Source organism: Cydia pomonella, chromosome 11 (assembly GCF_033807575.1).
Source record: "Cydia pomonella isolate Wapato2018A chromosome 11, ilCydPomo1, whole genome shotgun sequence".
NCBI classification, from domain to species: Eukaryota; Metazoa; Arthropoda; class Insecta; order Lepidoptera; family Tortricidae; genus Cydia; species Cydia pomonella.
In genome coordinates this window covers 22,855,306-22,880,978 of record NC_084713.1, presented here as the reverse complement: position 1 = coordinate 22,880,978, position 25,673 = coordinate 22,855,306, and the positions used below count along the sequence as shown (strand labels likewise).

Below are 25,673 nucleotides of genomic sequence, written 5' to 3'. Positions count from 1 at the left end.
TTTAAGTATTTATAAATATTTATATTTTATATATATCGTTGTCTAAGTACCCTCAACACAAGCCTTATTGAGCTTACTGTGGGACTTAGTCAATTTGTGTAATAATGTCGTATAATATTTATTTATTTATTTTTATTTATTTATTTTATTATTATTTTTTTCATTATTCAAAATGACTATTATTGCAAGTATATATTTATGCGAAAGTATCATTCGATTTAAAAAAAATCTGCGATACGTGTTATGCAAAGTGTATTTCTGACAAATAATATTCTGCCAGATGAGAGTAACCCTTACTTTAGATTTCTTCTTGGAAATTTTAGACTCTTTAGGTTCAGGTTCCCGCGGCGGCGGCGGCGGGGGCCGCGCGGGCGGGGCGGGGCCGGCGGGCGGGGCGGGGCCGGGGGCCGCGGGCGGGCTGGGGGCCGCCTCCAGCTCCGCGATGTCGCTGTAGAACGAGAGGAGCTCGTCGCCTATCTCTTTCTTTGGCTCCTGTAATAGAGAAATGTTATAATTTTTTTTTTAAATGTAAACTGTTTATTTCGACAAACAATTACAAAGAAATATATACTTAGTACTAATCTCACATTTTAAAGATTATCTTGACTAAGGAACTGGGGATGCGACCCCTGTTTATATTAACAAATTACACCGACGACCGGTTTGGCCTAGTGGGTAGTGACCCTGCCTACGAAGCTGAAGGTCCCGGGTTCTAATCCTGGTAAGGGCATTTATTCGTGTGATGAGCATGGATATTTGTTCCTGATTCATTGGTGTTTTGTATGTATTTAAGTATTCATAAATATTTATATATTATATTATATATTTTATTAGCTAAAAAAAAATACGTGTCCGTTATTTTAGACTACTCTATAACATATATCAAAATGATTCAAATCGGAGTCGGACAGTTGGGTACCCTTCCTTGTTAGTCCATTTGTGTAATAATGTCCTATAATATTTATTTATTACAAAATTAAATGTTAGTGAGTCTTTTCACATCAATCAGTGCTCTTTTAACAATAGTTTTAATATTACTAGGTTTATTAATTATGTTATTAATTACATCGGAGGGAAAACTGTTCAGAGTTTTTGGTATGTAAGAAGACCATAACCCTATTACCATACTCATTGTTGTTTTTACATGTTATAAAGTTAGGTTCATAGGATAGTCTGCGAAGGTTCTTTGGTTTATAGTATTTATTCCGCTCTCCCAAACGATGCTTGTATTCAGCGGCGGCTGACGACTAAAAAATACGGGTGTTCACTTACATTAAAGGAAAACTAACACTACAAAATCTATTAACCGTCGCAAAATAAATAAATAAATATTATAGAACATTATTACACAAATTGACTAAGTCCCACAGTAAGCTCAATAAGGCTTGTGTTGAGGGTACTTAGACAACGATATATATAAATACTTAAATACATAGAAAACACCCATGACTCAGGAACAAATATGCATGCTCATCACACGAATAAATGCCCTTACCAGGATTTGAACCCGGGACCATCGGCTTCATAGGCAGGGTTACTACCCACTAGGCCAGACCGGTCGTCAAAATACCTATATAAATATCGGTTTTCGTCCACCCGGTCATTGAACTCTCTTTAGATTTTGGGTAAGTACCTATGTGCAATGGAATATAATGCTTTACGAATATCGTCAATGAATATAAGAATGTTTTTTAGGGTTCCGTACCTCAAAACTAAAAAACGGAACCCTTATAAGATCACTCGTGCGTCTGTCTGTCTGTCACAGCCTATTTGCTCCGAAACTACTGAAAAAATGACCATTCCCCCTCCCCCCCCTTTTATTTTTGAAACTACTGGGTCTAAATCTTTGAAAAAAATACACATACAATAGTTCTTTACTTAAAGATTACAGGAAAACCTATTAGAAATCTACAGTCAAGCGTAAGTCGGACTTAAGAAAAAAAAACTTAAGTTACGAGTAACCCTAATTGCCGCTGCGAAGGTATTACCAACTCTCGTTAAATAGTTACATAGAACTCCTCTGGTGTTTAGTTTTTTTGGAAATTGTTAAAAATAGCAATGGTTGCTTCAAAGGACTTAAGCGCCTTTAATGTCTATGGCGTTTAAAACTATTGTGAGTTTGTGGTGATGACTTAACGAAGTATATTTTAATATTTTACTCGACTACAGCAAAGCTAAAGCAGTATGTTTGTAGATATATATGTATGTATGTTCATCTGTTTCCTCAAAAATTTTCAAGATAATCGAGCTGATCTGATGATGGAGATAGGAGGTAGGTGGCCATTAGACCTCTGTGATAAAACGTAACCTGTCTATTTACTGTGGAAAGAAAAGTACAGGCGGTGATAAAATCTTGTCAGATTTTTTTCGACAAAAACCTTATTTTCAAAAAATTACAATGCCCTTATATAGTATTATGAACGTCAAATAAAGCTATGCCGGCTTTAACCCTCTCTCTCTTTCTCTCTAAAATAGGTAAATACTTATTATAATTTCAACAATAACAAATAAGGTGTCCTGCGAAACGCCTTTATTAGGCTATAGTATTTTATGCAACAGTTGTATAAGAAGGGTCAAAAAAGGAGAGTGGCGTGAGTTACAATGTGAGCCGGAGCCGAACATTGTAAAGGAATACGCCACGAGAATTTTTTGACCTACTTATACAACGTTGCATACAATACTTTTCCTACGAGTCAACAAAAATAAATCTTAATTTAGGTAAATAAAGCAAAAGTATATAGCCAAGACGCCAAACCAACCAAATGAATATTTTGTAAGTTGGCGGCAATGCACTTAGTTTATAACTGTATTCGTTTTGGTTTTGTTAGGTTGGTAGCCATTAATCGCAGTAACGTTATAGCGATTAAAAGCACAAGAGCTTTTATGAGGAATAGACAATATAGACTTTTCTTGAAACCTTTTATGTATGTTCTTATATTCGTGTTAATGAATGCATAAATGACAGATAACAGTAGAGGAGTAGGAAAAATAAATAATGCGTCATGCACAATTTTTGCCGGACACGGACACGTACCGGAGGGAGCGGCGGCGGCTCGTCGGTGCCGGGCGGCGGCGGGTCGCGCCACGCGGGCGGCGGCGGCGGGGTGGGCGGCGCGGGGGCGGGGGCGGGCGCGGGGGCGGCAGGGGCGGGCGCGGGGGCGGCAGGGGCGGGCGCGGGGGCGGCAGGGGCGGGCGCGGGGGCGGGCGCGGGGGGCGGCGGCGCCGGCGGCAGCGGGGGCTGCACCACCACCTGGTACAAACGAAGGTTTTGATCAAAAATGAGTTACAATCGATTCGCAGACGGATCAACATCGCTCAGCAGAGACCTGTGAAACTTTCCACACACGGCCTCCTAGCCTAGTTGATAGTGACCCAGTCTACGAAGCAGGACACCCCGCGTTCGTGGTAAGGGCATTTATTTGTGTGTTTAGCACAAACATTTATTCCTGAGTATTTATACAAAACTATATATTATATACATCGTCATCCCCACCCATCCCAGCCTCATTGAACTTACTGTGGGACTAGATCGATTTGTGTATAATATCGGCCCGATTCGAAGAATGCTTAAGACACGTTTAAGATCTTTAAAAGATCGATAGATAAACGACATGTCAAAATTGACGTTTATTTCGATTCCGCTGTGATCCCAATAAAATCAATCTACGATATTTTTAACGTCAAAATGACATTGATCGAATCCCGAATCGAGCTGCTTCTGTCAATTATACGACATACAAACGATATCTACATGAGAACTTATCGTTACCGTATCTCATTCTTCGAATCGGGCCGCATGTATTTACTTTATACAATATAATTTAACAAGCGCTTTAACGGCGACGGACGGTTTGATGTAAACGAACTTTACATTTGTGCATTCTCTGGTGGTTTCAATATTTTTTTTTTATGGTTCCGAGACGGACTAACCGAGCAAACTTGAACCAGCATATCGCGTTCCTCAGGGGGTGGTGTGGTGCATATCTCTATATCCATGGTCTCAGCGGCCGGGTACTCCCACTGCGTGAAGCCGTCGGCCTCGCAGCGGTAGCGGTAGCGGCCCTCAGACTTACCTTTGGCTCCTCAGGGGGAGGTGTGGTGCATATCTCCATATCCATGGTCTCAGCGGCCGGGTACTCCCACTGCGTGAAGCCGTCGGCCTCGCAGCGGTAGCGGTAGCGGCCCTCAGACTTACCTTTGGCTCCTCAGGGGGAGGTGTGGTGCATATCTCCATATCCATGGTCTCAGCGGCCGGGTACTCCCACTGCGTGAAGCCGTCGGCCTCGCGGCGGTAGCGGTAGCGGCCCTCGGACCTGCAAATGACGGACGTACAAGTAAAGGTAGTGGGGGCGGGTAGGGGCCGGTAGTCGGTGGGAATTTAAAGTGAGATATCGTTTACGAAGTGTTTCATATTGAGTTGAGTTGATTTAATAGTGCATTACATGTTGTATCAAAATAATAATGCAAAAATTACATACTAATGGCTCATAAAATTTCGGAGTTAAAAATTTAAATGACGAAAATAATTATATAATAAAAAAAAAGTTACACGATATTGTATAGTGAAATCGCTAAAAGATATTGAAATATTTATGGTATGCCAATATATTGTTTTTATTTAACTTTTGTTATTTACGAATAAGATGTGTATGTATTGCATTGCATATTTACTTATTAAATACTGCGGAATGGAGAATCGAGATAAACCATTCTGGTTTAACAATGCTTTTTGATCAAATATTATGTAATTGTGACTTATCTCTAATAAACAAAAGAGACAATATTACGTTATAATACACTTAGGTAGTTTTTAAACCTTTTAAGAATTTTACATTAATTCTAAAATTCTTACTTCGTAGTCATCAGATAGACCAAAATTTATAATTAGTTTCATTATCATGGATACATAATTATATCTTACATAAATCAATTTGAAAAACGTATCTAATTGATACTGCAATTTCCTCATGTGTTGCGAAGGTGTGCGCTTTCGAGTTATTTAAGATAAACCGACTCTCCACTCTTTTAAATTCCCAAAGACTAAAGGCAACTTAAAATTAAACAACTCAGTCAAAAGAAAACCGTATACTTAATCCCTTGGTCCTTTGCCTATTTCCTAATTCTCAACTCGCGATATCGTGAGTTCAGAAAAATGTTCTCTTCTACATTCACGACACAGTGTCATTTAGGTCCGTTGAAGATGTCAGCGATTCATTTAGGGTGCCTTAGTTTTGAAACTTTAACGTAGGAATCGAGCTAACTTGAATGGAACAACTTTAGACTTATAATTTTTAGGTTATGTTGTAGAGTTTCTCGTTGAAATTTCTTTACACACACTGATATTTTTACTCAATAATGCAATTAGCCTGGTTTGTCATATAATACGAGTAAATTGCTCGATAAAAATTTAAACACTTTTAAATATCGCAAGTCAAGTTATTTCTAAACGTAGATCACAAAGTTATTTCATTCGACTAGTAAGACCGATTCTCCATTAAAAGTTTAAATATCAAAAGCACCCATATGACTGTGATGACCTAGGCGCAGATGCCAAGGTGGTCAGCCTCCGCTGTCAGCTTCTGAAATAGATCAAAGTGCATTATCTTGAAAATCAAAAATAGTAAGTTATGTCATTTGTCTCACCCAAATCCTCGGCGCGAAGTCTTGACTCGTCCCGTCTTGAGGTTTCATATTCAGTTTTCTGTCTTCAGGTCACTTCTTTTTATATTTAATGTTATTGTAAGAAAATGTTACAATATAAAAATGACAAATATAACCCACTATCATAAAACATTATAAAGTAGTTAAACGTATAAATGACATAACTGAAAATGTTACTATCGTGCAGTATTATATTTTAATTATTTAATATCAGTATGTAAAACCTTGTGAAATGGGCATAAGATGTTATAATAATAAATAACATAATCTTATGTTTGTAAAATTGAAATCAAAACAATAAATTCCTAATTTTAGGGTTACTTTAAAGTAAACTCTCTGAATTTAATTAAATATTTTATTAACAAGTTATCACAGAAATTGATCACAGATTGTTATGAGGAAATGAGAAAAAGAGCTATACAATTTCATGTGTCATAGTTTTTAAAGTTATTTGTTCTCGATACACTGAGAAATACAAATAAATAAATTTCTTTACTTTAGAATTAAATCGTACTTGTATTTTAATGTGTACATAGTGAATCATGTTCTTACTGATGAGAGGACAATTTGAACACGAACAGTGTAAAATATCACAAAAATACACATTTACTACAATAAATAATAAACATGTTTATAAATAATATACAGCACGTGTTGTATGTACTTCGACGCTAGAAGAGCCAACTCGTTGATGACCTTACGGTAGCGCCGATATATATATATATATATATTTTAATTTGCGCTGCACGATGCATATGAAATCTTAATAAAACGCGCCTCTATGTAATTTTAGGCGATCCTTGATTTTTTTTTTAAATAAAATGCTCCTGTTTCTGTATTTTTCACAGGTTTTCGCTGTATTTGGGGATATATTACTATGTGGGTTCATAAAATGACAGTTTATGACTTTGTAGACTAAAAATCCAAGTTTTGTGTAAGACACGTAAAGTATTTTTTTAATTGTATAATTATAACAGCTGTTGCCGTGTAGACTGGGTTCTTTACAAAAACGAAGTTGGCTACAAAGATCTTCGTAGCATTGAAACGAATAAATATTAATACAAACTACAATTAAAATAAAGGTTGAAGAGGTTCAAAATCCGCATTAGTTACTAGCTGTAAAAGAATCAGTAGTGATTGCGTTGTGCGTTATGTTTAAGACGTTATTTCATAAAAAAACGTGATAAATGCAACGCACAGCGCAAATTTTAGTTGATGGTGTACACCAAAGTCTGTTTAACACCAATAGTTCGTCACTTTAACTGCACGCTTACAATGCAAGACAGTTTTAAACTTGGCTGTTATACTGTGACTGAGTAATTATTGGGACATTTTGTGATTATAAAATTAGTAGGAAAAGTTGAGACGAGATTAAAATTGTTGCAATATTTACTGATATATGCTAAATATTAGACTATTTAGCATATTTATGTGTAAAATATTTTGGGTCATAAACTCCAAACTATTTAAATGTATATTAATTAATTTGCAGTTGTTTATTCTAATAATGCTGAAGTTTAAAGTTCTTAGTTATTCTAAATTAAGTTATTTATGTAATTATCCCCAAAGTCTGTTTTAGTTATATTAATAAAAAAATAGTAGGGATCCGTTTAAACTTTCAGGGTATATTTGGTATCGTGTTCTGATTAGGAAAAAATGGCAGATTTTTTTTTGATACATAAAATTTTTGGTCTTCGTATGGAGGGTCGGCCGACTTGGTCGTCCTGTCAATAGAAAATTTTGTTTGCGTCAAAAAACTTTTTCTTCTACTTTTTCCTAATTAGAACACGATACCTAATATGTCTTCAAACAGGCCCCCACTATTTTTGTATAATTATCAAGAAATAAAAACTTCCCGAATCAAATGCATTAAGGGCCAGCGTCGGGCGAACGTTAATTGCAATTGACCATCAACCATTATAAATTGAACCGTAAACCGCAGGAGACGGATACAGTTTACGGTTCAATTTATAACGGTTAATGGTTTCGGCAAACACTGATTAGGGCAATATTATAATTTCTTAACCTCGTTTTATATCGAGTACGAGGAGCAATTGACGAGGAACGAGATTTAAGTGCGAAATCGAAAAGCCTCCAGGGAATCGGTCGTCTCCCTACGCGAGCCCCGCTCCAATCGTAAGTATATCTCTCAGTATCGACAAGCGAGCACAGGCGCGCGAGGCTGTCCTGCACGGCAAGTCCCGGCGGGCGCGTACCTCTGGAAGGCGGCGCTCCAGCCGGGCGGCGCGGCGCGCTGCTCCCGCCGGCGCAGCGCGCGCGCGCCGGCGCGCACCCAGCGCCGCCAGTACGGCGCCGCCAGCGCGCCGCCGCGGAACGCCGCCGCCAGCGTCTGCACACGGACAGCGCCACTGAACGACCCGCTCCAACTCCACCACGATAATAATAACACTTTACAGTACATATGGGGCTACTTTATAGCACTAGTGCGAGAAGTAGCATATTACGTTACTGTGTCGAACATTTAAAGGGCCATATGTACTGTAAAACGTTGTACGATACATGTGCGAATAGGTAATTCGCAACTCGTTTCGAATTTCCTATTTTTCGCACTTGTATCGTAATGTACTAATACCTACCACAGAATTATATCGAGATAGAAGAAAATAGTTGATCGATTTGTAAGGGGACCGAGCGTGTACCATTTTCAATTGTCAAAATTCAACTACGCCAATATTGTTATAGGTGGCGGTCTGTTGTCAAAAATAAAATAGCTAATATAAAGTGTACAGGATGCATGTGCACGTTTTTCTTTCTTCACCTCGAGCCCATATGACTCCTTACCTAAATAAAAGCGGGTTAATGAATATGGAGTCCCGACGTTCAATGCATTTAGCCTGTATGCTTTTTGGCATTGTAAGAACAATGACGCCACCATGTCTATATGAAACATTAACTTTTTCACAGAGGCGCATTACGGGAGCTACTCGTTTGCTTTGTCTACGGCGCAGCACCGCCACATTGCGCCACAAATGCTGGAACAATATACCGCCGCCTCCTCTTAGAAACTCATTGTCAGTGAATTCGTTTAAAGTTAATTTCAAAAAAATACATTTTAAATATACAGAAAAACCGTAATTAGAAAAGTGTGTTTCTTTCTTTGTGGAACTAATTTTATTAGTAAGTCAAGTATGTCTGTTACTGTACACAGAACAATAGTTATTACAGTTTTATTGTGGGTAAGTAAATATTTTTTATTGCACTAACAATTATATAGTTTAACAGTGTGGGCATACAATTTTAATAATTTAACTCTCTTGCAAATAAATTTACATACAATTATATTTAACTTGTATAGTTTGTAGTATTCTATTTAATTTGTTTGGCTTGTAGTTGCGCTCTCTCGAAAGGGTTTCCACGCTTACCTACTTTGAGAATATTTTCTTGTATTATGAATTTTGAATTTAAGTTTAAACTCAGCATTTTTGAAAAAAGTTTCTTCTATTCTATTTTGTGAAGACACTTTGACGTCACGAGCGACATTTAGTGATTTAAGTTACCAGATATTTTTAAAAAATTGTTTGAAGAATGTTGTTATTAAAATGTTGATTCAAATTTTAAATGTTGATTTGATTTGACAGCATACTAAATATTACATAAAATACAATATAGACGCAACCATAACCTGCCTGTTAATCATGTGTGTGGAAGGCCGGTAACTTTGTTCCTTACTATAAGGACGCTTTGACAGAATATTTGTATAAATACGAGTATACAAGAAACTCTCGTCCTTATTATGGCAAACGACAAAATGGGACTTTTGCCAGCCGTGGACACATATTTTCATCACACTTGCTCTTAAACAGTTACTTGTAGGCGATGCGGTCCCTAAATTCTAAATATCGACCTAGGATTAATATACGTCCGAAATTAAGCTGAAGTTTACGTATGAAATTAAGCTGAAGTTCACGTCCGAAATTAAGCTGAAGTTTACGTCCGAAATTAAGCTGAAGTTTACGTACGAAATTAAGCTGAAGTTTACGTCCGAAATTAAGCTGAAGTTTACGTCCGAAATTAAGCTAAAGTTTTTTTTCTTTCCTTTAGTTTCCTTACAGCCGTGATGACAAACGTAGTTGTGCCACGGGCGGTACAGGAATTACAAATTCGTACCTATTAAGTTTGTTCGTTTAATCAATTCCCACTCGTTCTTAAATCTTGTTCACCGCTCTTAATTATATTATTATTAATACAATGTACCTACTATTGCTTTTCACTGCGTATATGATGTAGGTACATAATAATATGAAAAAGTTATTATTATTTTCTTTAATTTCAAAATCGACTTTACCTAATCGAGTGAGAAAATTACAGCGTACATGCACTCTTGCTTTTGAAAGAAAAAAATGAAAAATAGACTTTTTACATCGCTGATTTTGAACGCACGCTAAGTCTGGCTCTGCAAATTCGAGCCGCAATGGAAACACAATGCCAGCCTGCCATGATGAAAATATAACACGGCAAACAATAAAATTGTTTTTTAATTAAATTACAGATATGTCAGGACAAAGAGTACTTACCGATGAAAGGAAATACCAGGAATAACAGCTACAACTTTATTTGTGGTGTTTGAAAAATGAATTATTGAACAAACCGTCATTTTGATTTTAAAGCCTGACGTTTCGTAAGGTTTCGTCGTCTCGTCGACTGATGTTCTTGGCGAGCATTGGAGCCGTTCGGCGACTTTTTTGCACGCGAGGGACATATCTACACTCTTTCCTTCTATCTCGATATAGTACTGTGATGTCTACTTATTATTCTATGTCAGCGTTTATGATTTTCAATAAATCTTTAACATTATTGTTGAGTTTTATAACGAGTTCAACATAAAATTCATTTTGTTCGCTCGATTAGTATACAACAAACATGCTCTTAATTGCACAACCTCTAAATAAATAAACATGGAAAGACACATAATACTTAAAGGTCTTAAAGACAGAGGTAAACAAAAGGTAGTTAAGGTTAATATAACCGGCAGAAAAAAATATTGCAGGGAAAACCGTCTTAAGTCATAAACCCTCTTATTGATATACGTTCGTCGCGTAGACAGCAACGAAACTAAAAAAACAAATATAAAGTTCAAAGTACCACAGGGTCCTATTTTGGCACCTCGTCTTTTCATATGCTTCAAATGAAGCAGCATCAAATAGGCGACACAATTAATATACACCGATCATCTAATTTGGTACAAATTCGTAATGATTTGACTTTACGAATAAAACGTGTTATAGATAGACAAGACAAAAGTGGTTACGTGCACTAATAAAGCCAAATAAATAATAACCCTATAAATGTGGATCAATTTAAAAATATACTTGACAAACTATCCAAGCAGTACAATCGTAAGTGAAGTGAACTATGATTTAGACGTACTCTAAAACGAAATCAAAATAATAAATACTTAAGTTTTTTCATAAAAATAATAGGCCAATGAGGAGTTTTTTCACAGACTAACACTGGATTGAAATAAAAGCTACTGACCTGCCATTGTATCAGCATCTCCTGCACAGGAGGCACCTGACACGGTTGCACCTCATTCAAAAACTTCAACTTGGCTTCCACCAAATCAGACATATCATCCAAATCTTCATCCTGCTTATCTTCATTCAACACTTCTCCTTTAGTAAACGACAAACCGTTTCCATAACTGACAGTCGCCACTTTTGGACTTTCATTGTCATTTTCTTTGAAACCTAATCCGGTTCTCTCACTTGAAAAACCTTCTATATATTGTGAATATTTAGTAGTATAAGCGGGGACTTCACTTTTCTTTCTTTCAGGAAGGATAGAATTATCAATCCTTAGCTTTTTGCGGTTTTCTTTTACTTCTGTGTCTGCCAAGTATAGGTTAACTTTCTTTTCTGGGATTTCTGGTTTTTCTACACCATTTTCAACTACAGAAGGAGCAGGAACTGGTGGTAGTGGTGGTGTCTCCTCTATAGCTTTGCTACTTGGAAAGAGAGGTTTTACTTCTCTAGGAGGAGTACCGACAGGCGTATTTTTACCACTATTTGAATCTTCACCAAACATATCAGTCTTCTTAGACTTAACTTTTGGCAGCTCTTTCTTTTCAATCTCATCTAACAAATCATCAATATTGTCAATTTTGCTGTCTCTGCTACTTTCATCCACAACTTTAGGAGAAACGACTTTTGTATCGTCTTTGATCATTTTCTGTAATTCTGTTGGTATTTCTCCACCAAGTTTTTCTAATAGTTTGGCTTTTTCCTTTAATCTCATGAATAATGTTTTTTCTTCTAAGCTATCATCGGTATCTGCTAAAGGTGGAGTCTTCGATTGTGTCTAAAACAATTGAAAATATTTTTTTTTTCATTATTAAGAAACCTTACTGGCATAATAGTACTTTTCAGGAGTTTAGTGTTTATAACCAGATTATCTATAAAATTGTCTCAGCAGCCCGTGAATCTCAACAGTGTATGCACTTGGAGACTCTAACGGGCATCTCATCATAGACCCCTAACACCTCAGATTGAAAACTTTAACCATCACAGTGCTTATAACATACTCATTTCATTGAAAACCCCAAAGTAAAGTTGAATTATTAAAGATTAAAGTTAAATAATAAAAATATTCATTTAAATAGTTGTAATTAATCTCTAATCTTTATTAGATGGCAAAATATTAAATATCTAAGGTGTTCAATGATATAGAGTTGCTATTTTTTAGCAATTTCAGTTTTCTTTCTCATCATTGGTGTTTCGTATTTAGTTTAAATCATGAAATTACATTTTTTTTACAGTTTTTTTAAGTCTAGTGAAATTTTTTTTGACCACCAATTCGAAATTTTGTGAAACAACAAATGTTAACGCCTCGTATATGTGTGCCATGCATGAGACACACATACACACACAGCGACAGCAGCGCGGGCGCGGCCCACGCCCCACTCTTCATCTAACCAGCAACGCATACGTACATATAGTACTTACCTACCATGTAGTTTTTTATTACTCATTAAAAGTGGTAAATTTTGGAAGCTCCTGCATTATTTCTCCACCTAAGTCCACCGCCCGTATCTGGAAGTCGCTCCTGCTTCTTCAAATGCTCTGCTTCTTATCAAATATCAAACATTTATTCAGCAAATAGGCCACAGGGGCACTTTTACATGTCCATTTTTACAAACAATAAATTAAAAAAAAAAACAATTACAAATATCGAATCTATGAAATAATAAATACTTTATTAGAGATGTATACTGTCTCTAAATGTCAAATTACACAAAAAAAAAACTATGATAAAAAAATAAAACCATAAAATACTAAAATTCTTTAGAGATGTATAAGTCTCTAAGTGTCAGAGATAAAATATAAAAATATATATTAAATTATCCTTAGAGATGTAGAGGGTCGCCAAGGCTTGAATTCTTATATAAATAATTAAAAGACAAAATATTAAAACAGACAACATTTCGTTTTGTGTTTCAATCACAAATAGAGCAGATTGATGTCTAGTATGTTTTGGTTTAAAAAAGTACAAGCTTGAAAGGGGAAATATCTCACCTATTAGGCGTGCTTGTTTCCATTGCAATCTGAGATAACATTACCTTATCCACCTTTTCCACCAGCTCCTCGACCAGCATCCCCGGAGGCAGCTCCGGCCCGATTGGCACCGTGTAGTTCTGGTTGCTCGGCAAGCTGGGCCCGTACTCAACCGGCTTGGTCTTCTGCTTCTTGTGTGGGTTCTTCGGGACTGTGGGCTTGGCTGGCTTGGCTACAGGCTTGACTGGCTTGGCTGGGGTTTCTTCATCGTTGGATTCAGAGTCGGAGTTGTGGTAGGAGGTAATTAGTTCTATTTTTCTGTGGAGGAAATGATAAAATATTGTAACTAAAAGAGTATAAATAAATCTATTAATAGGGTCTCTATTGTTTCCCATAAAGTTATACGTTATAATGTATTTTTTGTCCGCATTTTCGTTAGCCATAATTTGTTTTTGCTCAGAAATGCGTAAATTTTCAGGATTGCCATAAAACAAACAAAAATCTATAGGATTACCTAAGGAAATTCCTTTAACGGTTTCAGAGTTAGTTATATAATAATTATTGAAAGTCATAATGTAATGATGGTCATATTATCATTAGTCATAATGATAATATGACTGTTGTTATATTATCGGTCAGGCCAATAAAAGTACTTTGATAACAGTATATTGTTTTATTTATGCAGAGACACACAATGGCGTACACAGGATAAGAAAGAAGTCATATTTGACAGCTATGGTATTGCCACAGACAAAATATATAAAGACAACAGAGTGCGCATTTCAATTCTTAACACCCCCCCTAAATGCGTACTCTCCCACACATACCAATCATCCTTCTTAAAGATTCGAACTGAGGCAAAGGAAGGCTCTTGGTAAACATATCAGCTGCTTGCAGTTTAGTTTCACAGTACTCGACATCCATCACCTTCTCAAGAAGCTTTTCTCTTACATAGTGATATTGAATATCTATATGTTTAGATCTCTTATGTAAATTAGCGCCACGAATGAGCTTGATTGTACTCTGATTATCAATTCCTAGCTTAATATTTTCTGATAAGCCAATTTCTTGCATGAGACTTTTAATCCAAACAAGCTCTTTCGTAGCGGCACAGGCAGCTAGATATTCAGCTTCTGTCGTAGACAGAACTACACACTTTTGTAATTTAGTGTTCCAAGTGACAGCACCACTATTCATTATAAACACATAGCCAGTTACAGATTTACGTGTCACAGTACAATTTGCATAGTCAGCATCAGAAAAACCTTTTATGTTGTCATCCTCAGATACACTTGTACTATATAGTATGCCCAACTCTTTATTACTTTTCAAATATTTAAATACCTTTTTTACTGCACCCCAGTGCACATTACTAAAATTGTTTAAGTATCTACTCAGTGAGCATACTATAAAGTAGATATCAGGCCTGCTACCTATAGCAGCATACATGAGTGAGCCTACTGCCTCACGGTATGGTACATCTGGCATGTCAGCTGATCCTTCACAATTATCCAACCTTACATTAGGGTCAGCTGGCAACGCACTAGTTTTACACGAGTCCATTCCAAATTTGTGGAGCAAGCTATTAATATACTTAGTCTGATGTACAAAGATAGACCCATCACTTTCAATTTCTATTTCTAAACCCACAAATTGCTTTGGACTCATGATGGTTATTTCAAAATGTTTTTGCAAGTTGATTAAAAACTTATCAATAATTTCTTGGTTTTTACACAACAACAGCCCATCGTCTACAAACAAAAGTAAATATAAGGGAAATCTACCGTCCTGAGAAACATACAGACATCTGTCATTTTGGCAGTTTACAAAACCATTTTCCTGCATGAATGAGTGAAACTTAGAATTCCAACACCTAGGTGACTGCTTTAGCCCATACAGTGACTTGTTGAGTTTGCAGATTAATTCTGTGTCTAGACCAGGTGGGGGTTCCATGTAAACCTCTTCCTCTAGGGTTCCATATAGGAAAGCAGTTTTTATATCGAACTGTCCCATCTTCAATTTTTCTTTTGCTGCCAGTGATAGCATTATTCTGATGGTATCATAGCGCACCGTTGGTGAAAACGTCTCATCATAGTCTATACCTTTTTCTTGGGTATAGCCTTTTGCACATAGTCGAGCTTTGTATCGTGACGTATCATCAGCATTCTGCTTAATCTTATAAACCCATTTACAGCCAATCAGCTTCTTGTTAGCTGGACGTTCCACAAGCTCCCATGTCTTGCAAGTATCATGGGACTTAAGTTCCTCATTCATTGCCGTTATCCATCTTTCTTTATCTTGGCTATTCACAGCCTCATTGTATGAATTGGGCAGTACTTCTACTAAGTTTGCTTCTGCTACTGTGCTTCTATGAAGTCGGGGACGCAGGTTGTATCTCTGTTCCACTCTCTCACCATTGTCATTATACATTGTTCCGTTCTCTTCTTGACTCTCTGGGTCTTCTTCTTTGTTTACTGCCACCTCATCTATCATCGCTTGGTAAAAATCTTCAAATGCTTTATAATCATGTTCGTGCGATTCATATGGGTTGCTTTCTTCGCTATAGGGGCTATCAAGGCCCAGTGGCTGATCTGATGTATCTCCCATGTTCTTAGTCAATGAGGAGAGCTCATTTTCGTTGAAAATTACATCTCGAGATATGGTTATTTTCTTTGTATCGGGATCAAACAACCTGTAATTGTCAGAGTTACTTTCGTAGCCAACTAGAATAAGCTTCTTGCTTTTTGGCTCTAGTTTGTTTCTCTTTTCTTTAGGTACATGCATGTAAGCAGCCGAACCAAATGCTCTAACATGTGTAAGAGTAGGCTTTGAGCCAGTCCAAAGTTCAAACGGAGTCTTTTCCTTGTTAGATCTTCTGTTTATTAAATAAACCGCTGTCTGCACTGCTTCTGCCCACATCATTAAAGGTAGATGTCTCGCATACAGCATGGACCGAGCACTCTCCATTATTGTTCTGTTTGCTCTCTCGCTCCTGCCATTCTGCTGCGGTGTATATGGAGCAGTGTATTCTAGCTCTATACCTTTTCCAGCTGCATATTTCCTGAATTCATCATTGCAATACTCCTTGCCGTTGTCAGTATGTAACAGCTTCACTTTGGTGTCAAATTTGTTTTCTATTAGTTGAACATACTTCTGAAAAGCTTGTAAAGCTTCATTCTTGTGCTTCAAGAAGTAAACGGTGATAAATCCAGATGCTGCTTCCAGGAATGTGATGTAATATCGAGCTCCTCCAACAGATGGTGTTGGCATAGGCCCGCAGAGGTCACTGTACACTTTATTCTTCTGTGTGCTTGATGCACTTTTCTTGAAAGGCACTCTGTGTTGCTTGCCGATCACACAAGCCTCACAGAAGAAGTCACTTAGATCACCAACAGAGGGTAAATGGCCATTTTGCACCATTTCACGCAAAGTCTTTACATTCACATGACCAAGACGCTCATGCCATTGTTTCAAGGTTACTACATTTGCTTCATCACCCGCCAAGATGGGCTTAAATAACAATTTGTACAGGTTATTATGTTGCTTGATGGCAGTAGCCGCAATACTTCCATCACTATTTTTCACAAATGCAAAATCTTTGTTTTTGGTCACTGAAAATCCTTTTGATGTAATAACACCCTCTGAGAACAAGTTTCTCTTCAATTCAGGCACATAAAGCACGTTATTTATAGTGGAATTGTACCATTTGCCGTCCAAGAGCTTCATTATTTTAATTGTTCCTGAGCCTTGCACAGATAGTTCACTTTTGTCACCTAATCGCACACTGCTACACTCTAGCTTGAAGTCTGAGAAATAATTCCGTCTATACGTCATATGAGCGGAGGCGCCGCTGTCTAAGATCCATATTTCTTCATCTTCCATGGTGTTCGCCTCAAGCTGGGCAATAAAGGCAGATTCGTTCTTCTCATACTTCAAGTCATGCCTACATGCACTACTTTGTTGAGGGTTGGAGCGACAATCACGAGCATAGTGCCCCGGTTTCTTGCACTTGAAGCATTTCACCGACCTTCTAGCCATCTTCTCAGTAGCTAGTGCTGTTTCCTCTTGAGCTTTGAAACTTGAATCTTCATCTAGAAGTCGCGCCGTAAGGTTAATAACAGTTTGCTTACTTGGATCGAGCGACAGCCAAGCTTGTCTCACCATGCGATAGCGCTCCGGCAAGGACCCCAGTATCTTGGTTACAATTGCCATTTCAGACATTGTTTCGCCGGCATCTTTTAATTGTTTAGCGATATTTTCAATTTTCGAAATATGTTCAGCAATGCTATCGCCCTCCATAAACTTGATCGTGTGGAATTTCTCATGCAACAGCATTTTGCAATTTTCACTTTTTTGGTCGTAGATAGAGTCTAATTTGGCAAAAATACCACTCGCCGTTTCACAGGTTTCGATTAGACTTATTTGCGGCAATTCCATACTTGCTGTTATTACGTACATCGCCTTCGCCGCATCTTTGTTCCATTCGTTCGAGTCGGCGCCAGCCGGCATTACGGGAGAGGTTATGTGATCGCCCAGGCCCCTGGCCTTCAAGGCAAGTGTCGTCTGGAACTTCCATTGTCTGTAATTGTCGCCAGCGAACTTCTTCGCAGACGCGACGCCAAGACCTCCAAGATCCATTGGTACTTATAAACGTCCCCGTGCCGCGCTACAACACGCGCGTGCATCCGACGCAGTACCGAGACGTAGGAAATAAACACGTTCCGACAACCGATCCGACTTTCTTTCTATTCACTCGCGATGCTCTGGGCCCATAACCTGTTGTTATATTATCGGTCAGGCCAATAAAAGTACTTTGATAACAGTATATTGTTTTATTTATGCAGAGACACACAATGGCGTACACAGGATAAGAAAGAAGTCATATTTGACAGCTATGGTATTGCCACAGACAAAATATATAAAGACAACAGAGTGCGCATTTCAATTCTTAACAATGACCATCATAACATTATGACTTTCAATAATTATGGCAAACAAAGGGATCCGCTATTAATAATTTCGTTCTAAAAATATAACGCTATACAAGTCGTAAGGGAATTTTGAATTTAGAACTCTTCCTATATCTTTCCCTTTTTACTTGTGTGTGTAATTCCGTTCATTCATTATGTTTTTAACATATGCGAATAATCGCGATGATAGTAAACAATTAGATGTTAGTGACAATTAGATTCGATTTAATTAACTGCTGATTTACACAATAATGTAGATATTAAAATAATACATGGAAATGATATAATAATACAGTACCTTTTTTTTTTACTTCCAAAAAGGAATAAAGTATGGGTACCATTAATTAGATTCCTTGCATTTTATCCAAAAAAAGATTTCTACGTTAAGTAGGTAGTACGAAAGTATAGCTACGATATACTAAAAAATGCCATAATCCTGTTCAAATTATTGGTCACACATATGATTGTTTACGTACCAACAAACATAATTGTAAATGTAAAATAATAGAAGTAGTTCAAAATTTCAAATATCTGGGTTTAACTATAGATAGTTACATGAATTGGAAAATACATATAAACATAGTGTGCAATAGGCTAAGGTCCATATTATGTAAAATAATTAGCTTAAAAAATATTGTAAATAAAAAAATATTACGTATGTTATATCATTCACTGGCTGACGCTGTAATTTGATATGGATTGATAGCCTACGGACGTACTTTTAAAACCTATTTAAACCATGTGCTTAATTTACAACTGAGACTGTTAAAAAATATTACAAACGAAAATACCATAAAAACCTGTAAGAATGATAACGTAGCCTTATTCAAAACATTAAGCGTCTTACCAGTGCATGACAAGGTTAGATATTTATTAGCAACTGATCAGTTTAATTGTTCTGAGTTTAAAACGCTGCGAGTGTACACACGACCGCAAAGAGGGTCAGAGCGCCGTAGGTACGCGGAGCCCACCGCCAACAACTACTATGGTGAACGAACGCGCAGCTATCTCATCCCGCGAATTTTTAACAAAATTTCATTAGAAGACGAGTGTAGCAGCAAAAACGTGTTTAAAACGAAACTGAAAAAGTTGCTACTAAATACCTCAACTCAAAACGTGCCTCAACTTAAAAATAAATAAATAAAATATATAGAACGATCCCAAGCTTGGGCAACTAGTTTTTTCAGATAAGAAAAACAATACACACCTACATACATACATATAATACTTAGAATAAGTCATAATCATAAATACTTAGATAAATAAATAGTTCATAAGATAAGATCGGGTACACAAAAACTGTAAGTGAGTGCAACATTCGCCGATAAACGTTATGTTTGGCGAAATATTATGTAAATGTATATTGTACCAACTTTTTTTGGATAAATAAAAATAAAAAAAAATATACATAAACGCAATATTTTACCGACGAAATCGCAATTTTCTTGTTTTCCATACTTCAAGATGGGCTTTCAGTGACCGTGACGTCACGGTCACTTATCGTTATGTTAGGAGCATTTCGCGAGTGAAGTGCGACTGTCGGACACTGACTATCATTTCTGAATTTTGTATTGCTTTAATACAACGGGTCCCATATAAACATTTGATCCTAAAAACAAACCTGATCCATTGATGCCATTAATAAAAAAACCGGCCAAGAGCATGTCGGGCCATGCTCAGAGTAGGGTTCCGTAGTTACTCTTCCGTCACAATAAGCTAAACTGGAGCTTAAAGTATGGTAGATTGTTAACCAAGGGATGGAGGGGAAACTTTTTGCGATAACTCAAAAACAGCTAAACTGATCATATCCGCTATAGTTTTCATTTACTGTCTTTCTTAAGCTCTACTCTCAAGATTTTATTCACATTTTTTTGACCTATGGTTCAAAAGTTAGAGGGGGGGGGACACATTTTTTTTTTCTTTCGGAGCAATTATCTCCGAATATATTCACTTTATCAAGAAATTTTTGTTGAAGACCCCTATTAGTTTTGAAAGACCTTTCCAACGATATCCCACACTGTAGGATTGAAGCAAAAAAAAATGTTCACTTTACGTGTAGGGGAGGTACCCTAAAAAAATTAATTTTTTTACATTTTATTGTACGACTTTGTCGGCTTTATTGATTTATATATCCATGCCAAATTTCAGCTTTCTAGCACTAACGACCACGGAGCAAAGCCTCGGACAGACAGACAGACAGACGGACATGGCGAAACTATAAGGGTTCCTAGTTGACTACGGAACCCTAAAAATTGACATCTAGCCTATTATCTTACTCATGTTCATCATCACTGCCCGGTTTCCGCTTGGCACCATTCTTGATTGTCTTTGGCTTGGCTTGGTCTGGCATCTTGGGTTGGCTTGGTTTGGCTAGTGCTTGCTTCTCGGCCAGGGTCTGTTGGTACAGCTGCCACTCTTCGGCTGATACTTCTGATGAACCTGAAAATGAAAATCATTATTGATAACAATTGTTACATGTGATATTTACATATTTATATAGTCTATGTCATGCATATTCCTATTGTGTGAATGCTTACATCATTTTGCTTTATAGATAAGTTTAATCATTAAAAATACTTTAGTATTGATGGAAATGTAATAATGTAAGCCACACAGGTAATAATTTTAGTTTAGTTATATGTATAATAAACCAATGCAGATTAGGGACTTCTCATACATATTTGATTTGAATTTCTTCGCAAATAATATAAGCAGATTCCCGAACACATGTTTTTTTCCCTTAGGAGCTATTACTAAAAATTTCACATGATATTTCTTACATAACTCCCAGACAGCTCATTGGTACAAGTCAGGGTTGAGTAATGTCTGCTTTAGCTGCACTTGGTCACCAGTGCTAATTTTTTGTACTTATGTTAGGAGATACATGTCCTGGTAAGGGCATTTATTCGTGTGATGAGCATGGATATTTGTTCCTGAGTCATGGGTGTTTTCTATGTATTTAAGTATTTATAAATATTTATATATTATAAATATCGTTGTCTAGGTATCCTCAACACAAGCCTTATTGAGCTTACTGTGGGACTTAGTCAATTTGTGTAATAATGTCCTATAATATTTATTTATTTATTTATTTATTTATACATGAACTTAGCCGCCGCGCCGCCATACAATCAAAAGTTACACACTCATTTAAAAAAAAATATGTACTCATAATCACATGAAATACAATAGAAAGAAATGAGTACAATTCTCCATCGAATTGCATAAGAGTGCGTGCTTCCTCAAGTATTCTAATAGCGAAGGTCGAAGAGAGAGAGTTGCAGGAATGTAGTGTACTCAAACACAGAACAATAGCACCTAATCAATCAGTCAAACGTCTGGAGGAGTTAAGGTCTCTCGAGATCAAGAGGATCCTGCAGCTGTTTGAAGTTACAGGTTTGCATCGAGAGTTGTAGTAGGTGGCGATCACAATATATCAGGAATGGTCGCAGTGATATTTAGGCTGTAGAGCCTTACATAGCCCCTAACAAAGAAGAAGAAGAATCAATCAATAGTACAAGCTGTACAAGTACCATCGCGGCCAGATACAGTCTGGTTGCATTTTTTTCTTCAGTTTTACTCACACTTGAACTTAAAGGCAGACCTCGCTCGGGCAATTCTGGCCTTCGGCCCTACGCGGAGAAAATCCCATTCAATGGAGAACAGAGCAGGGATCGGAAACCGGTATTGTTTGTATGGGAACGAAAACGGTATTTTTTAGTTCTTTGTTAATTATTTCATTTCTAATTGGGCAATCTCATAATACGAAGTCGTTATCTAAAAACACAACCGAGTCCTATATTTGGAGTATAAAATAAACCGAAATATATGTTTATTTCAAAGTTTTTCCAAAAAACCGGTTCCGATCCCTGGAACAGAGTGAGTAGAAATTTTACAAACAAAACTAGTACCAGACATATATGTATGTTACGTAATTTTCATACCAAAATTTTCAAATGTTTCATGTAACTAAAACCTGCTATTTAAAAATGTCGTCATGGAAAGGGCCACTAGGAAAACGGAGTATAGGAAAACCTGTTACTAGATGGGAAGACGAAATAAAAAATATCGCTGGTCAAAACTGGATGCAAATAGCTCAAGATAGAGATGAGTGGAAAACTCTGGAGGAGGCCTTCACCTGCGAAGACGGGGTTCTTGCTAAATATTAATATTCATTTAAAATTATACTAGAACTAACATTATAACATTATAAGTTAACTTAAGACTAATTCTAAACACCAAACAATGTTAAAATTTGCAAGAAATAAAAGGCTATTTTATTTTATTTTATTTATTCACAAATGAGAGTGTAACTTCAATGACCCCACTGGATCATGACCGCTCACTTATGGAGAATGACCCGACAATTGCATGTACACAAGGAGATTCAGACGCGGAAATGGGAAACCTGACACCCACCTATCCAAAGTGGCTCTGACCAGTAAGATACCCGGCAAATGGAAACATGGTCACCCTAAATTTACTTCGCATAGTTCTGTGGCGCAAAAGCTGGGTGTTTTGGCGATGGGGTGGGAGGTTGAAGACCGGACTCAGTTGAAGAACATGATTTGAACCCTAAACTGGTGGGCAAATAGATTTACTTTTACCTGAAGCATGTAACTGATGCTGTGCTAACTTCAAAGCCATCAAGTACTCGGCCGGAGCTTCCCAGGTGACCGCATTAGTGTGCTGGTTCCAATAGTAGGTGAAGCCGCTGCTGTCATCGTAACATGCTGACCAGGCTGTAAAATATATTTAAAAAAAAGTAATATTGTATGTATTACTAAATATATTTTAAAACAGACTTTATTTTAAAAAAACTCTTCTTTTATCACATTTTTTGATAATAGAAATGATAATGATGATGACAATAAACAACTCTGCACTGGCTTCTCACAGGTAGTAATTTTTTTTTTTTACAATATCTTTAGCAAACATTATCCTTAACAAATTATACACCTAAACCTTCCTCAAGGATCCCTCTATTGATAGGTAAAACAACATTAAAATCTGTTTAGAAGTTTTTGAGTTAATCAAGAACATACAGATATACAGACAGACATGGTGACAGGTTACTTTGTGTTATAAGGTAGGTAAGATGTTAATGTAGTAATGAGACTGAGTATGTTGTCAAAATTAATTAAAATCAAATAAATAAGCCAGAAATTATTATGTCAAGTCTATTCTTTAAAATGCCAGTTCTATCACACAGAATAGACCCAATAAATAACATGAACAAAATGAAAACAATGTTCTATCAATAATGTAAGATTAAGTTGGATTCATTGACATATATCTAAGGATAAGGGCCTTATGGGCACTAAGAATGGTGCTAGTTCAGTGGTGTCACTCACAAATTCGAGCCAATCATGCAGTGTAATGCAACTACTTGGGACCAATCGCACATGCAATGCTAACTCATCAACCAATCGCGTTTTGGCATTCGCCTGTATCATTGGCTCAAATTTGTGTGCATGACACTGCTGTACTGGCCCCATTGTTATTGCCTGTAAGGCCTGTCCTTAATAAACTATAGGACAGCATTACACAAATTGACTAAGTCCCACAGTAAGCTCAATAAGGCTTGTGTTGAGGGTACTTAAACAACAATATATATAATATATAAATATTTATAAATACTTAAATACATAGAAAACATCCATGACTCAGGAACAAATTTAATATCCATGCTCATCAGTCTCATCACACAAATAAATGCCCTTACGAGGATTTGAACCCAGGACCATCGGCTTCATAGGCAGGGTCACTACCCACTAGGCCAGACCGGTCGTCCTTAGATATTATATGTCAATGGTTGGATTGTAAGTTTCCTGGTGATACTTTTAGACCTCTCGTGCAGCAACTAATGTTTCTATTTAACCAAATGGTACATATTGTACAGGTTTATTGTTACTGAATAGTGAAAAAATAACAGCTAAAGTGCTTTCACCAGAAAATTGCTAATAGAATAATAATAATAATACTATGCTGTTGGCATCAGCCCCACACGCACCTAAAGATCCAGGAGCGGCTGGTCCCTAATCATACAATTAATAATTCTTTATTGTGCACAACCATAATAAGATTAAATACAACATATTTAACAACTACTAATACACTCAGTTTATTTGTCTTACAACATGCAATAATTTTCATATTCAGTCTTGACTTGATACCATTTGTAATCTAAAATTCACTCTTTTAAATGCACTGTTTACAATAATTTATCATAAAACTCAACATAGAATATTGCAACGTATTATGATATCATTTTACACAACGAAAACACGTTCTACGTGGATATAACAACTAATAACAATGATGTTACTCTACTTACCACAATGAGGTATAGGTGCAGGATGCAACCCTCCGCTGGGTTCATGTCCCGCTGCGCTCGGTTCTGGAGGCTGGGCCCTTGATGGCTTCACAGCAAGTGAAGGCACTTCATCATCACTTTCGTCAGAGTCTCCGTACCCAATCAAACCGACTAAAGGATTTGTTTTACTCATTGTAGTTTATCTAAAAGAGGCGGCCTATACAAAATAACACATAAAAGCACACGTTTTAAGGATTCGCTTATCTTTGCAAAACATTTCGCACTGAATCAACTCGAGCGTGATTTTTTTGACAATTAACTTGACAATGAATGAATCTAATTTGGCAGTAGCAATGAAGCCACAAAGCCACAACTTTACTAAATGCGAATATGAAAATTAATTCATAGACACTTTTTCTTATACCATTATATTAAGGTTCAATTTTTATTACAGAGTTTACAAAGCATACTTTTTTTTTTTTTTTTTTTTTTTAATGGCATCGCGCTCCTGGCGCATTCAGCCAAACGAGTAAAACGGGGAAACGGAATTAAAGGATTACATTATAAAGGATATGTCGGAATTTGGATAAGGATCAGGGAATGGTAATATATTATAATTTTATATTATGACGTGAGAGGAATGAATACAATGATTTAAATATATATGGAGAAGAATTATTAATATACAGGAGTGTTCTAATAGATGTGGGAAACGGAACTTTTAAATCAGACAGCTGTCTTAATAATATAGAACGGTCATACAGGTTACAATTACCTGAAAAGAATATATGATTAAGATCAGCGGGATCAGCTCCACAAATACATGCGGAACTGGCCACGCGATTTTGTAGTTTCAGGTGTTCCGGTGTACATACGTGACCCAATCTCATTCGAATTAACATACTGGTTGCAGGCTTTGGCAAAGAGATTTTAGCAAACCAAGGTTTGGCAGGAATTGATCTTTGTATGCTCCGATAATGTAACGCAGCGGCACCCGCACCAGATGCCCATAATTTTGTCCATTCCTTTCTTAGGTATATTTTAGGCAGTGCCAACAGGTCTTCAGCAACATTCTTAAATGGAAACATGTCTCCAGAACTAATGGCATCACGAGCTAAGTCATCCACCCTTTCATTACCTTTAATCCCTCTGTGTCCAGGGATCCAGGCAATGGAAACCGAGTAACCTTTAAGATGACATTTTTGCAGTAGACTA

At 36.9% G+C, this 25,673-nt stretch overlaps 1 protein-coding gene across 1 annotated transcript in view; it reads right to left on the bottom strand.

Annotated features, from left to right (window-relative positions):
- The window catches only part of LOC133523107 (formin-binding protein 4-like), a 29,991-nt gene extending 5,143 nt beyond the window's left edge, over nt 1-24,848 (bottom strand). The window contains exons 1-10 of the mRNA XM_061858616.1: nt 24,480-24,848; nt 22,750-22,884; nt 20,419-20,581; nt 13,238-13,490; nt 11,158-11,979; nt 7,878-8,011; nt 4,074-4,313; nt 3,163-3,250; nt 3,035-3,115; nt 298-492 (exon numbers count right to left, since the gene is read on the bottom strand). Coding sequence (XP_061714600.1) covers nt 298-492; nt 3,035-3,115; nt 3,163-3,250; nt 4,074-4,313; nt 7,878-8,011; nt 11,158-11,979; nt 13,238-13,490; nt 20,419-20,581; nt 22,750-22,884; nt 24,480-24,651 — 2,283 coding nt within the window. The 5' untranslated portion in view covers nt 24,652-24,848. The remainder of the gene's footprint in view (nt 1-297; nt 493-3,034; nt 3,116-3,162; nt 3,251-4,073; nt 4,314-7,877; nt 8,012-11,157; nt 11,980-13,237; nt 13,491-20,418; nt 20,582-22,749; nt 22,885-24,479) is intronic.
- Nucleotides 24,849-25,673: the final 825 nt, after the last annotated feature.